The sequence below is a fragment of the Rhineura floridana genome, chromosome 13 (genome assembly GCF_030035675.1).
Source record: "Rhineura floridana isolate rRhiFlo1 chromosome 13, rRhiFlo1.hap2, whole genome shotgun sequence".
Lineage (NCBI taxonomy): Eukaryota > Metazoa > Chordata > Lepidosauria > Squamata > Rhineuridae > Rhineura > Rhineura floridana.
In genome coordinates, this window is record NC_084492.1 from 32,466,946 (window position 1) to 32,482,594 (window position 15,649).

Below are 15,649 nucleotides of genomic sequence, written 5' to 3' on the forward strand. Positions count from 1 at the left end.
GGCCTTCATTCCGTTCCTAAAAGCCTTGAATTGTCTGCGTATATGGAGGAGGGGGATCTGAGGAAGGGAAAAGGAGCCTGGATCTCCAAATAAGCGCGAAATAGAACACCTTCAGCATCTTGACAGGGTGGTCCCTCTTGACGCCTTCGATCTTCTCTCCTCTGTAGGATACTTAAAACAGAGACACACTTGCTGTTCTGGATTGAACCCCAAAAGGTTAACCTCCGGATTCCCACAAACGTGTACACCCGGTTCCAAAACGGGATCTGAATTTGAAATGATCACCAGGCAGAGCTTTCTCAGCTTTTGATGAATGCGTATTTCTCATTCACTCCACCGTGATGTGGGCGTGGCAAAATTGGGACCTGGTTTTCCTTTCCATGTAGTCCATACGATGCTATAGTGAAAATAAAAGATCATTCGGATTCGGAGGATTGAGACTAACCGATTTCAGGCCCCGTTTTTACGCACGACAGACCTCAGTTCAGGATGGAACTCTGCTGTCGGCAAAAATCATCCGCTCGCTGGCTTCAGGTCCTTGTCGACCGGTGCCTCTGTGGGAATACATTTCCTACTCTAGAGCAAGGCAATATAAATAAAATATGGTCCCGCAGTCTCCAAATTGTCTTATTCACGCATTACTTACTGGGTTGGCGAAAAAACAAAACAGGAAGAGTTTGCCCGGAGAGTAAACAGAATTAGGAAAGGGTGTTACAGAGATCTAAGGCTTCAGCAGCTTTAAGCGATTCCTAGTATGAAAGCGCGTTAAGCACCCTTGCTCCGAGGTTGAGCTGATCTGGGTTCAGAAGCATGGGACATGTTTTTGTTTTTACTGAAGTCAAAAGCTTTTGGGGAAAATGAAGAGAAACAAAGAAATCCCATGGTGAGTAAAAGGATCTGGGGCATCTCTTTCCAGCCTTCAAAGGCATGGGGCGGCTGCAGCGAGTTATCCCTCTCCCCCCCCCCCCGAACGTTTTCCTGGGGTAAAGGAGTAGAGAGTTTCCATTCTACAGTTTCTAGGTTGCAAGACACTCCAAAACCTCGTGAAAGTCCTCTGTCCGTTTGAGGAGGGGAACAGCAACTGCAGTCGCCGAGCAGGGAGGAGGGCGTGGTTTGTTTGCTTGCTTGTTTTTAAACTGAGTGAACCCAACAAGCGGGCCGCGTTGTTAATGGCGCTTTGATTACGCAGCCGGCCGAGGAGACCAGAGCCAAACGCACTTTTGGTCCGAATTAACCAACCGCGAGAGAACCGCGCGCGCGCGCGCACTCCCCTCGCCGTCAAAACGAGGCGTCCGCAGAGCCGAATTGAATTCGGTTCACGGCGTGTAAAGGGACAGCAGTGACCTCCCACTTCCAACCGCCCAACTCCCCCCCCGTGTTTTTTTTAAACACGACCTGTATGAGGCCACGTGGACTTAGCAAGGAGCAGAAGCGTCTCTTACACCCTCCCCTTTCTCCCCCCCCACAATCCCAGAATCGCTTGTTTTTCCAAATGACCAATATGTTATCGACAGAATGAGCCATTTCTTTTCTCTTTCCTCCCTCTGTGCCTCCATCATCATTTTGAAAAGGAAGAAGGACCCTCCCATTTGTAAACAGGGCGCACTTTTGAATTTACTGTTTGCGCGAACTGTAGGTACCATCTCGAACCCCCCTCCCGGCTATTCTCACGGCAGTCGGTGATCTCTCCAGTCTAGGGACATAGATTCTCCCCCCCCCCGGAAGAGGGCGAGAACGCGTGAGAGTGAAGTGGATCATTGCAGCCACAGAGGAGAAGAAGAGAGCCTGGTGGTTTTTTTTAATTGAATCATCAAATCCCCACGAACGGAGCTCTTAATTAATTTTGGGTGCTAGCAATTCAGCCCAGCTGTTTCCTTTGGAGTGGAGCTGGAAGGCTGCGGGCACGCTACTTTTCTCTTTCTCCCCCCCCCAAGAAAGCGTATTCTAGTGTTTGCCCCCCCCTACACAAAGCCACTTGTAACTGACAGATGGCTGACTGTAGAGTTAAAATTCCTGCAGCCGCTGACCTCTCCGAGATGGAAACTGAAAATAAAAAAGCCTGGTCAGAACCAGGGAATGATTGGCCTGGGAAGGAAGGAAGGAAGGAAGGAAGGAAGGAAAGGTTTGTAGAGGGATACAGCACGCTAACCAAACACACACACACAATATCTATTTATCTGTGCATATGGGTGTGTATGTATAAATGTGTATTGACTAAGAGGGGGAACTTTTGGATATACTCTCTGGACACATTGACACAGCATGGCCTTAACCTGGAGGACAGCACCAGCATCTCTTAGCTTCTGTAAATGAAGCCCCTCTGAGCTTTCCATCCTCAAAGCTCTAAATTCCCACTTTAGTAGCAGCATTTGGATGGTAGAAGCTGATGAAGCCGAAACGTTTTGCTAGTAAAATACTGTAATAAGAAAAACCTCTGTTTGGTTAATCACAATTACGTGTAATATATATCTCCTTCCCAGTTCTTCATAATAATATTGGGCAGATCAATTATGCAAAGTGCTGTCCGGTGGATAAAGCACAGGGATTTCAGTTGTAGAGTCCTAGAAGGTGATTAAAATCTGCCCCCATCTCTCTCCCCCCCCCGCCAATGAATGAGATTGAAGTGGATCGTGTCGCTGACTTGGAAGCAAGTCTTTCTGAAAGAAAGGCACTTTTTGTGTAACTCATCAGAAGAGAGACAAGCGGCCTGAATCAGAGGGAAAGGGCCTGGTGGAAAAGAGCTGGTTTGTAATTTGTAAAACAACGGCAAGCATTATTAACATCCACAGCAGGTTTAATTCCAGTGAATTACTGTTGAGTTTCCCACTTAATCGTGCAACGTCTTTATTAGGGCCAAACATTTGTCCCAACACATGGCAAGCTTTCGCTTTCTTCAGGACCCTTTAACAGGCAAGGTGTTACTATTTTGTGACTTTCTTGTGCGCAACATCTTGCTTGCTGGAGAGTCCTGGGAAACCCGAAAGCTTGCCACTGTTTTGAGACTTTTTAACAAGGGCATTGGGCAACTGTCGATTTTGTCAGGAGGGCAACCTTTGATTTTTATATGCTTAAGGTTGTGCTATTACGTTAGTAAGCGCTGTGAGCTGGTGGGCGTGATTGAAAGAGAATTGTAGCTTGATCCACAACCCAGTTGCATCCATTTACTGGTCTTAAACACGTATTGTGATGATTAAAAACACCCCAAAACAACCCTTAGGACACAATCCAGTCAAAACTTCTAAAGCAGCTTTAAGATTCATGGGTCAATTCCGTGCATGCTTAATTCACTTTCTTCCTTCTGAAATCAGCGCGGAACAAAAAGCGCTTCACTTGGGCCGGATCATGACTTTTAGCGTTATTGTGTGATTTGCAGCAGAATCCTATACAAGCCCGCTCAGCAGTAAGTCCCGTTGAGTTCAATGGGCCTCACTCCTAGATACGTGTGTACATCCGATGGCAGCCTTAGCATGTTTCAAAGCATTTCATATCAGTGGTCCCAGCAAGCCCCTAGGGACAATCCCGCAAGGAAAGCCTGGAATATTATCACTCCACTGCAAAAGAGAGGCGAGGCTGAGAAAATAGTAACGTTGCCTCGATGGTACTTTTGATTTTCCAGTATAACCCTGAAGTCTCTCTGGTAATAAACGAAACGTTGGCCACAAGGGAAGAAAGGATCCCTACGAAGATGCCCACCGGGATGCCGAATGCGAGCACTTTCTCCTTCTGTTGAGATCCTCCTTTCCCTGAATGATTACTCACCGTACAGGTTGCTTTGCAGAACTTCCTGGGCTGCAAAGAGGCAGGTCCCTGCCGGCAATGAGCTTCCAGCCTCTAGGCTGGTGGAATATGTGGTTCAACTCCAACTTGTGGGTTGAGGCTGCATAGGGTTAAAAAGGGTAGCTAGAGAGGAGACCTCCTGATTGCTAGGCTAATACCTATCCTTTGATCTCCTGTTATCTCTCCCTTCCTGCTAGACTGATATACATAGGATGTTGACCACATCTCCTTCCTCCTTCTTTCTCTTGAGAGGGAGAGCAGACATCTTCTCTTTGTCTCTCCCTCTTCTCCAAGCATGAGGGCAAACACTAGGCTTAGTGTTTGCATCTCCAATTTAGCTAGTTAGCTAGATGTAAAACTCTTTCCTATCAAGTATGTATTTCCAGAATAAAGTAGTTATTTCTTATTTTAAAGCTTAAAGTCTCTGTCTGACTAATTTGCAGGGAAGGTGTAATCTTTACCAAGGATTCAAATGCATAAAGGCTTACTCAGTCTCCCCATTCCCAATTTCGCCACTCTGAGACATAGGCAGCAATCCGGAAAACGTAAGAGATGGAGAGGAGAACGCAAGAAGCGCACAATTGTCTCGAAGTTTGGTTAATTTAGGGACGAGGTTCAAGACGTTTCCCTGGAAACCAGAGGTCACTCTTCAGCGGGGGATTCACACACAGCTCGAACCCACGGCCACGTTTCCAAAGAATGGGGAGGGTGCCCCAGCCACCTGAGCAAAACAATCCCATTGGGCTGCAGCGCTGGAGCGGAGTCGGTACTTAAGGCTACGATCCCGTCACCGCGCACGCTTTCCTGGGATGAAGCCCGGCTAGTCACGCTGGGTTTTTACTTGTGATGAGGACGCTTAGCATTCTCTGCCAAGGGGTCTGCTTAAGGAGGTTCGCTGCCCACAGAATGTTGCAGGGATTCTCCGTGCACCTTGAACTCTCGCGGTCCTCGTTTGCTTGCTTCGTTCTCAGCTCCGGCCCCAATGAAAAGACATGCCTACCTTTGAGGTGTTGGCTGTGTGTGTTTGTGTTGCTTAATTTAGTTTAAAGCAACACCACATCAGCAGAGTAACAGCAGATGTTGAAATGCAAGTGTGCCAGCATGTGAGTGCCTTTACCTAAGAAAGCAGGCTTTTACCCTGCATCAGGATCACTGAGACTGGAGACTTAGTAAAATAAGAAAAAGCTACTTTATTTATAGAAATACATAGTAGATAGAAAGCCAAACCTAGTTCTAACTCACTAAGTTGGAGGCGTAATGCCCAGGTGCAGGAGTTAGCCCCATGCTAGGAGAGAACAGAGACAAAGGGATGTCTCCTCTCTCCCGGACAATTGGAGAAGGAAGGAGTGGAAAGGGCAGAAGGAAGAGGGGCAGGTTAGCTTCAGTCTAGGTATCAGTCTAGTGAGGGAAGGAAGTCAGTCAGAGCATCACAGGTAAAGGTAAACAAGCTTATCCATCTGAAGGATCCTAGCTCTATCTCCCTTCTGGAACATAAACAAAAGAGCAAAACAGGAGTTGCTCTTGCCCCACTTCCAACATGAGGAAGCCCCACTGAACACCGAAAGACTGACTTCTGAGTAACTCCGGCCTAAGGCCCATTGACCAGGAGCGTTGCTTTAAAAGTGCCCCCCCCATCATTGACGGTGCTACAGCGGAGGAAAATAGGAGGTCAAATATAGCCTTTCCTTAAATAGCTCCAGTTAGCTAAGCTTTTAAACAAACTAAGAAGCCCAGAAACCCCTCAGGGTATACTCCTGGGTCAGGGGAGGCATCATATGATTCCTGCAGCTGTTGGGAAACTGAAGGGGGGGGCAGAGAGTGGTGAGATGGCTTGCAGCTAAACACTGTCTATTAATAAGTCTATCACTGTAAGTGTTCTGATAGATGCCATACACACTTCTCACCCTTCCAGGCATGTAGCCAGCCTAAAATTTCGGGGGGGGGGAACCAAAAATTAGGGAAGAGACTTTTTTCTGTAATAGATTAATTTTTTGTGTGTGAAAGAAAAATTAGATGGGATTTTTTTGGGGGGAGGCTGGATCCCCTTATCCTCCTCCTGGCCAAGGACCTGCCCGGTTCCCTGAAAGAAAGCTGTTCTCACCTCCCTTAAGACTTCTGTAAATAACAACAAAATGTGACTGGCCCTTGTGCTTTTGAGTGCCACAAGACTCTTTCTTTGTTGCTCTTAAAGGGAAGCAACAGGAACCCTCCCGTTGAGACCAGATCCTCCCCTTACTTATCTTCAACGGGGTGGGGTGAATACCCCACTGCAGGCCCTGCAGAGCCACCGCAAAAAAAATTACCTATCCCAGCTGCTAAAGCTGGTAGGGAAGAAGAGGGCACAGAACAAGGCATCATACAGAGAAAGAAGTGGGAGTCTACTTTCTCAATGGGTCATTTTAAGTGCTAATTAATTCTTTTTCTCAAATCACACTCTAGTGCCTCAGCACAGAATTTGGAAATTAGGTGAGTCGACAAATGCAAGACCCTCAAATATTGCAGCTGTTAAAAAAAAGTCAAGAGCTAGATATAAGATGAGGATCCTCCATTTACTTCTGTTTCTGTGAGGTTTACCTTCAGTGCAAAGACTTCTTGAAAAGGGATATAACCACAAGGACCATCCTTATAATAATGTTTCTAGTAAATAAGGGCAACAGTTTTGATCAAAGAGCTAAACAATCTTCTATTATTCTGTTTTTTTAAAAAAGCATTTAAGTCGACGAATTAACTCATTACATGAAAATACATTTCTAAAATTGCAATCCACACCAATGCGGTTATCAATGAGGACTAGTTGAAAAGTTTTTCTCAAGCGCGAGCCCATAATTTGGACACACAAAGGCCCCTCTCAGATTTTACCGGCAGTGGGCTAAATCCACTTTTAAAAGTCCAAATACTCCGATTGCCTTGGTTTATATAGGACAGATTGTGAAATCCTCCCCCCACACCCACACATCTTATGCATGTTTACTTGGAAGTAAGTCTCATCAAGGTCAGTAAGACTTACTCCAAAGCAAGCGTGCAGTTCCATCTGTTGTTATCTGTCTTCAAGTTGATAATGACTTATAGCGACCCTATGAATCTTTTTTTGGATATATTCATAGGGTTTTCAAGGTAAGAGGTATTCAGAGGTGGTTTACCATTGCCTTCCTCTAAGCCTACCGCACCCGGTATTCCCAGGTGGTCTCCCATCCAAGTACTAACCAGGCCTGACCCTGCTTAGCATCTGAAATCAGACGAGATCCGACCTGTTCAGGGTAGTATGATCATTAGCACAGTACTATCTATACATACACGTATACACGGACAATGCCTTTCATATAATGAAATCGCTTTATCGTAAGACACCCAGGGAAATTGTTTAATACTGAAGAGCGGCGTATGTATTCTTAAAATAAAATCACAAAAGCAAGGATATTAGAACTATGTGCCCTGTCCGCGCCTATGAAGACAAACTTCACCCAGCAAGCAACTGCAAGCTTCTTTCACATGCCCAGACGGCCACTCGGAGGACTTCAGTCGAACTCACGTCCAAGGAAATGTGGTTGAGAAGGTAAGCAGTGTTGCTGTGTGTGCGCTAAATTTAGTCTAAAGCAGCACAGCAGAAAGTAACAGCGGTTAGAAATGCGAGTGTGCCAGCGTGTGTGAGCGTTTACCTAAGAAAGCAGGCTTTTACCTTGCATCATGATCACTACTTTATTTATAGAAATACATTGTAGATAGGAAAGGCATACCTAGTTCTAACTAACTAAGTTGGAGGCGCAATGCCCAGGCTTGGGAATTGCCCTCATGGCTAGGAGAGAGAGAGCAGAGACAAATGTGTCTCCTCTCTCCCGGACAGTCGAAGAAGAAAGGAGTGGAAAGGGTGGAAGGAGGAGGGGCAGGTAAGCTTCCCTAAAGATGTAACAGTCTAGCGACAGAAGGAGGTCAGTCAGAGCATCACAGGTAAAGGTAAACAAGCCTATCCATCTAGAGGACCCTAACTTTATCTCCCTTCTGGAACATAGATAAAAGAACAAAACAGGAGTTGCTCTTGCCCCACTTCCAACAAGCAGCAGTCAATGCATTCATTCTGGGGCATCCTCTGCGCTCCTGGCAGCCCTCCATAAATCGTGGAGAAGCAGAAAGTGGTTGCAGAATATGGGGGCTCCCTAGTTTTACAACTGCACTTTCTTTCGCCTTCCCATTTTTAATTTTTTGGGGGGGAAATATTTATTTTATTAAGGACTAGCTTTACTGTTAGACAGAGTGAGGCATCTGCCTCCTGCGGCTGATCTTGAAGCATCACAAAAGGGCAAACAGGCCGCTATTTAAGTTTTCTTTGTTTCTTTCCTGCGTAGGATTTTCCACCGGCCTTAATTTAGTTCATTATAGCTTTATTTCTTACTGCCGATCTATCCAGCACCTCCACACCATATATTTAAATCGCATCAGGCACATATTTAAAGCACGTGGCTTCCCCCAAAGAATCCTGGGAACGGTGTTTTTTTCCCTCGCAGAGCGGCAACATCCCAACACCCTTAACAAACTACCATTCCATAAGTCTTTTGGGGGAATTCACGTACTTTAAAAGAGTGGACCAAGAGCAACTCCTGTTTTGTTCTTTTGTTTATGTTCCAGAAGGGAGATAGTTAGGGTCCTCCAGCTGGCTAGGCTTGCCTACCTTTACCTGTGATGCTCTGACTTCTTTCCCTTAGACTGATATGCTTAGGGAAGCTTATCTGCCCCTCTTCCTTCCACCTTTTCCCTTCTCTTCTTCAACTGTCTGAGAGAGAGGAGACACCTTTGTCTCTGCTCTCTCTTTCCTGAGCCATGAGGGCAACTCCCACATCTGGGTGTTGCTCCTCCACCTTAGTTAGTTAGAACTTTCCTATCTACTATGTATTTCTATAAATAAAGTAGGTTTTCTTATTTTACTAAGTCTTAAGTCTCGGTGATCCTAATGCAGGGTAAAAGCCTGCCACTTAGGTAAACCACACCCTGGCACACATGCATCTCAGACTGTTGAAGATCTCCGCTTGTTTATACAAATTTACAGAACAAAAAGTGCGCAGGATGCATGTAACATGTAGCACATGGGTAAGTTACACCCATTGAAGTTAATGGACCTAAGTTAGGCATTTTCAATGGCTTCAGTACTAGCTGGATGCAATCCACAGTGTTTTGGTGGGGTGTTAGAAAGGGGTTGTTTGCTGTTCTGCCTCAGGCAACAAACTGGCTTGGGCCAGCCCTGAATCTTAAACCTGCTTTCCTGAAATTAGGCCTTATTGAACTGAATGGGACTTCTGAATATTTAAGGACAGGATTGCGCTATTGAGCTCTTCTCTGTTGCTGAGATCCAGCCTGAATCCACGTGATAAGAGGGGCTGGAAAATGGAAATGGCCTGCCTTCAAGGTGATCCTATGAATAGGGTTTTCATGGTAAGCAGTATGCAGAGGGGGTTTACCATTGCCTTCCTCTGAGGCTGAGAGGCAGTGACTGGCCCAAGGTCACCCAGTGAGTTTCATGGCTGTGTGGGGATTCAAACCCTGGTCTTCCAGGTCACAGTCCAACATCTTAACCCCTACACCACACTGGCTCTCAAGAGGGGCTGTATATCATATAGATCCTTTCACATATGGCTCTAACCCCCCCCTCCAAAAAACGCCCCTTAGTATATTCAGCCCTAGATTCCTCCCACATATCATGTCGTGAACCTGCGGGTGTGAGAATGGTGTAATGTCTTTTGCGAATTTGTGTTTTTTTGGGTGGTCCTCATTAAGGACCTGACATATATTAACACACACCCAGGAAAACTGAAAATCAAGTTAAGAAAGTAAAGGCTGGAGAAATATCTCTACACGCACACATGCAGCACATTGTTTGCAAAACTGTTCTTGAACTATGACTAACCCCTTTGCAGCCCTGGTCTAATAAAACTGGTACTTGTAACAGAAACACCTCCCCCCCCCCACCAACCCCATACCAGCTCCACACTTACTCATCTGTTATAATTAGTTTCGTGTTCAAACTCATATTCAGAAACTGAGCTCCAGGACTCAAACATGGGTTCATACCACATCATTCTCGGCTGCTGATTTATTTGCCTGCAAAGAGGTCTCTGTGTGTATATATATATCCATATCTCGAGCCCCCTTCTCCCCTGCCAAATTATTAACGTCATCTTTTGAATGTCAAACTTTTTAATCCTTTTTTCTTTTTCATCTTTTGAGAGGGCATGTGTGTGCCCCTTTCTTTTTCTCCCCAGCCCACCCCAACTTCCCAAGAGAACCCATAGAAAAGTAGGGCACAGAAGCAACCCATACAATGACGATTATTACAAGCCATGGGGCCCTTTCATTTCATTTTTTTTTTGCAAGGGACAATTGTGAGTACAAAGACCCTGTTAAGCCCCCCCTATTCTTGTCTTGGTGGATACAAATGTAAATGTGCACTTATTTAATTGGATCAGGTCCCGCGATAAAAGAGATAAATGACTCCCCTTCTGCCAAGTTATTTTCAGAAGCACGCAGTCATGCGAGGAAGGAAAACTAACCGAGAGGAGAAGAGGCGTACTGGACTTAAGTTACACCTCAAGTCTAGATTAAGAAAGCAATCTGTGCCTTTTTCACTCCCTCTCTCCCCCCCTCTCTCTCTCTCAAACACACACACACACACACACGCACACACATACAGAGAGAGAGAGTTTGAGTGAAATAATTCCCTGTTCGTTAGAATAAGCGTTTTTGAGAGGTAGGGAACCTGGCAACTCCTTTTCTAAGGGCTCAGTCCTAAACACACTAGGGAGCAAGACTGGTTGGACTGAGGGTGGTGTAGTGGTTAGAGTGCTGGACTACGACCTGGGAGGCCAGGGTTGAAATCCCCACACAGCCATGAAGCTCACTGGGTGACCTTGGGCCAGTCACTGCCTCTCAGCCTCAGAGGAAGGCAATGGTAAACCCCCTCTGAATACCACTTACATGAAAACCCTATTCATAAGGTCACCATAACTCGGGATCGATGTGGCAGTGCATTAAAAAAATTATGCAATTTAGGATTGCATTGGGGCGTGATTCTGCTTTCTCTTCCAAAATGCTCCATCCAAGCGTTGCATCCAATTATTTGGTTGCTCTTCCTTTTGCCTGGTAAGGAATGCCGTCTTGGATGGGGGGGGCAGGGGGAGGGTAGAGAAATTGCACAACGTCTTAAAGCATGGATTGGCTAGCTCCCTGCCTAAATATATTTTCTCATAAATCCCCTTTGGCATCACCAGGTGGGACCATCTAGGAAGGGAAAGACTGAGCACACTGCAGCTTTATTTTGTAGAGAATTCTAGCTCTGGGCACTTAATGTATACCTTTTTAGAGGGGTTCCCCCCTTAAGCAGGTAATTAATACTCTCTCTCTTCCCCTCCTCCCCCCCGAGTTTTTGCCAGGCTTTTTGTCTTGTTCCTTTCTGTGTTATACATACTTATGCGGGAAAAGCTAACAGATGGTTATTGATACAAACACGGTTTCTGTTGCTAAAGGCCTCTCCAAAACAAATTTTGCCGGCTGAATGCCAATGTATGCATGTTGGCTGGTGACAGCTGATTAGTACAGTGATTTACGGCCAAGTTTCTTCTCCCCCCTTCCAAAAAAAAAAGGGATGATACTGTCAAAGGCAGCAATTTAGGGGAAAAAAGATAAGACAGCACACCCCAGAGGCTTTCTGTAAAACCACCCAACAAATCTAAACCTACACTACAAATACCTGAAACAGTGGAGCAATCAATTGGTTGCAGATTAAATACAGTCTCTCTTACGACTTTCCCTGGCAATCTGTTACTTCTGACAATAGCAGCCTCTAGATTTATGTAACTGCCCCTCACCTGTCCACATGGCTAACAATGTGTATATTTCAAAGTGCTCCAGCAAGGATAGATTGGCCTCATTGCTATCCTTTCCTCCCCTGCTGCTGAGCCTCTGGAATGAGATGAAGGCTGCAATTCGGGAAGTCTCTGATGAGTAATTTCCAGTGATTTCAGGGGGGATTTACACAAGCATGTGCATACTCCTAGCAAACAGCCAAAGCTGAAGAGCAGAACATTAGCAGTGCCTTGCTTGGGACACATCAGTGCCCTCTGTATATATGGCCAAGTATCCAGATTCCTCACATTGACCAGCCAGATGTGAAAAGGTGGTTCTTCACAAACAGGGCTCAGGGATGGGCCGTGGCTCAGTGGCAGAACATCTGCCTTGCATACAGAAGGGTACAAGTTCAATCTCTGGCATCTCCAGCTAGGGCTGAGACCACTGCCTGAAAACCTAGGGAGCTGCTGCCAGTCAGTGTAGACAATACTGAGCTAGATGGACCAAGGGTCTGACTCAGTAATAAGGCAGCTTTCTATGATCCTAGGGCTAGGGACATCTTTTAAAGAGGGTCACAAAGAGTCATCCTCCTGTATTTCACATGCGATGTCCTTTAAACAGTTATCATGCGGCACAAAAAAGCAATCATAATAAATGTTCTGAAAAGGGTCTGCTTTGAGGCCGTTCAATAGTAGGCCAATACAGATCAACCTTACACAATCCAGACTCCCCACTGTTTGGCAAGCACAAAAAATAAACCCGAGATGCAATCTGCAAGTGAGCCTGGTCACAGAGAATGTACATGTAAAGTAAGGTGCATAACATCCACACAGGGTTGGCATGTACCAGGCCGAAGCTTGTTTTTATCTTTGTAATCTCTAGTTAAAGGACTCAGGTTGGAGCAATAGTAGCCTCGCCTGGTTCAAGGCTGCTTTCCATGTTCCTATTCCTGGAATAGCACAGTGGGGAGGAGAGCCTGGCTGGGAGTCCGGAGTCTGTGAGTTCAAATCCCCGCTTGTGTCTCCTGGGTATCAAGGGCCAGCTAAAGATCACCTCCACAGTGAGTAGCTCAGGGGTTACATGCCCTGCCACCTGTGCAGCCGTGGGCAAGCTGCATAGTCCCAAGGAGCCCAGTTGCCCCTCAGCTGGCAGTTGCGGACAAGGAAGGGGTTGGCTTGTGCAGCTGTGGCAAGCTGAGCAGGCCCTAGCCAGCTGAGGAGAACTAGCCTCAGAGAGAGGCAATGGTAAACCCCCTCTGAATACTGCTTACCATGAAAACCTTATTCATAGGGTCGACATAAGTTGGGATCGACTTGAAGGCAGTCCATTTCCATTTCATTCCTGGCACTGTCACCCTGTATATAGAGTTCCTTGTCATTACCACTAGAAACTTCTCTCCCCCTCCCATTAGAGATGCTCATTAAAAAAATGATTTTCCCCATCCCATCCCTCCTTAACCTTACCCCCCTTTTTACCCCCTTTCTTCACAAAGAAAGGTTTTGCTTGGCAATATAGTCTATGTCTCCGGTCCTCAGATCATCCTCTTTTGGCTCTTTCCAGCCAAAATCGGCGGCAAAAACTATGTGAAGTCATTGTTTGAGCTAAGGTTCGAAAAGGCCTGATTTATTAGCTTGTCAAGGGAAGCATTGTTGAGGAAGGCAATCAGAAAGCACTTACCTAGCGAAACTAAAATTACTGCCTTTTCACCAGCTAATTTGTATAACTCCCATGGAGGAACTTGGGAAGTGTTTGATGAGGCATAAAATGATGATTAATGAATTTACTGGCCTGTTGCTCATCAAGTAGGGGCAGTATATCTTTTCCTCTATTGGGCGGTTGTCTGTTCCAGGAGCTACGTGGCTGAGGAGAGCTAGGCCAGTATGGGTCTCCTTTCCCGGAGTCTCTCCCCTGCCCCCTATTTTAACCTGCCTGACCTGAAGAATACCTTGCATGTAAGAGAGGCAATGAGAGGGGACACGGCAAGTTTTGATTGGGTGGCAAATGAGAAATGTAAAGACAAGAGGCTGTGGGGAAGGGTGGTCTGCTCAGTTTTCAATCCCTTTGACTGCTGAAGAAGAGAAGAATGTAGAAACCAGATAAGGTGTGAGAAGCAAGAGGGAAAGGGGGGAGGAGGAAAGAGAGAAATGGACAAACCAATTTTAAACTTTCATAAAGGAGCCGTCCAGAGTGCTCGATTGTCGCTCACATGAAAGAGGCCAAGGAATAAATGGAATTCTTCTTGGCAGCACCGCCATTCTCACAAAGCGATCTCCTTAGATGTCACAAAATCCTGCACAACTCTGCCCCAAATATGGGGATGATGAGGGCCAAGCCCTAGACGGGAAGGCGCCCTTGGACAAAGCTTTGGCTGTATGCTTTTGCCCTGCGTGTGTCCTCTCTGGCATGAATCAGTGCCTCCTCCCTCCTTGACTCCTTGGAGCAGCAGCTGAAGGCAGGTGTAAAGAGGCCTCCTGGCAATAGGCTGCTTGATACTCCCTCTGGCTTTGGTGCATGTGACCAAGGTCCTGTTTTCCCAATGGGCATATCACATCAGCCAATGGGGATAGCACTAGGTAGTAGCCCGTCTTTTGCTTCTTGCTGTGGCTGCTACCTATTTGCTGCCCACTCCTCACCCAGTAACTTACCCAATTCACACCATTGCCTGGAAGGGAGAGCTCAAGGTGTCTGCTGGGACTGGTAGGGTGTAATGCACGAGGTCAGCAGCAGGTGGAACCAGAGGCCCTGAAAGGCAGAGCCAAATAATTCTCATTTTGTCCCCACCGTCTTGCGGGCTGAGTTCTACAAATGCAATACTGAGACTGAGGAGGAGGAAACTGACAGCCAGTGCCATCCTGTAGACTAGTTGTTAAGAAGACAAGTGGAGGCTGGCTGAGGGCAGACTGAGGTTGGGAGGGCAGTGACTGTCCCCCCTAATGAACCAGCCTCCCCAGGCAAGGTGAGGAGAAGTTGCTGCTTTATTCCACTTATTCCTGAAACTGCTTAGTGGATGAACCAGGAGTGACAAGAAGGTAGAGGAGTTGCAGCTTGGGGTGGGGAGTGGCACTGTGCTCCTTGTGGAATTTGGCAGCTACCTGGGGGCAGTGACCCCTGGCAACAAAGGAGAAGGATGGCTACTCACTGGGGAAAAGAAGTGAAGTCTTGAGACCATGGAAGAATGGTTGGAAATGATTGGTAGATCCAATCTTTTTTGAGGTCCAATGTAATGACTTGGGGGATTTGGCATAGGATACCCTTTCCCTTATCTCCAGGAATCATCATTGCTTTATAATTTCAGTTGTCAAAGAATGCCTTTTTTTAGGTGGACGTCCAGCTGCACAAGGTGTTGAGCACTGAAACGGCAGGTGGATGATGTGAATCCCACATCATCTTCTTAAAGGTAGTGTGACCAGCTGGAGGAGGAGGAGGTCAGTCTCGTACAATGGAAAAGCTGCTGCTCTTACTACCATCGCTGATCTGGAGAGGAAGACTTGAGCTGTTCTATAGTTGTAAGTATTTTAATCCTGGCACTGAACATTTGCAAAACATGGTGGAAGAGTTTGGTCTGTCAAGTGAGCATGTTTGAAAGTTTTGAAAGGTCTTCAGTCCCAGTACAGCAAGAAATGCTGACAGTCATCACAAAGGTGATATTTGCAACCCCCCCAAACAAATACCCCCAACTCTCCTCCTTTGACTAAATGAATCACTATCTACCTTATGATGAAGATCAGAAAACCTCTGGAAACTGGTGGCAAGAATCCATGGTGAACCCAGGAGTATATGGCTGAGTACGGACTCTCATGATAAGCTATATGCTTTAATAGTACAATAAAATATTAAACCTTTTGAGTTGGTCAGCACTTTCTCTTTGGTATGGAATTTTATATTATATTAAAATTCAATTGCCAGCATTATTTAACAAAGGGTGTGGCAACGATGGGAGGAGAAGGTGGGGAATAGGTGTGGTTAAAGGAGAAAGGGTGGGTAACAATGATCAAGGCTACAGTACCTGAAAGAGTCTTTTTTGTATTTACAGTATTGGCTA

The 15,649-nt window shown here is 46.1% G+C and overlaps 1 protein-coding gene and 1 pseudogene across 2 annotated transcripts in view; one reads left to right on the forward strand and one right to left on the reverse strand.

Annotated features, from left to right (window-relative positions):
- Positions 1–15,275, forward strand: part of IRX5 (iroquois homeobox 5) — a 28,101-nt gene extending 12,826 nt beyond the window's left edge. The window contains exon 4 of one of the 2 annotated variants that reach the window (XM_061594157.1): positions 14,927–15,273. In XM_061594157.1, the coding sequence (XP_061450141.1) occupies positions 14,927–14,961 (35 nt within the window). In that variant the 3' untranslated portion in view covers positions 14,962–15,273. Of the gene's footprint in view, positions 1–14,926 lie in introns of both variants that reach the window. The other variant, XM_061594156.1, reaches the window with a different exon arrangement.
- Positions 6,933–7,051, reverse strand: LOC133369438 (5S ribosomal RNA; annotated as a pseudogene).
- Positions 15,276–15,649: the final 374 nt, after the last annotated feature.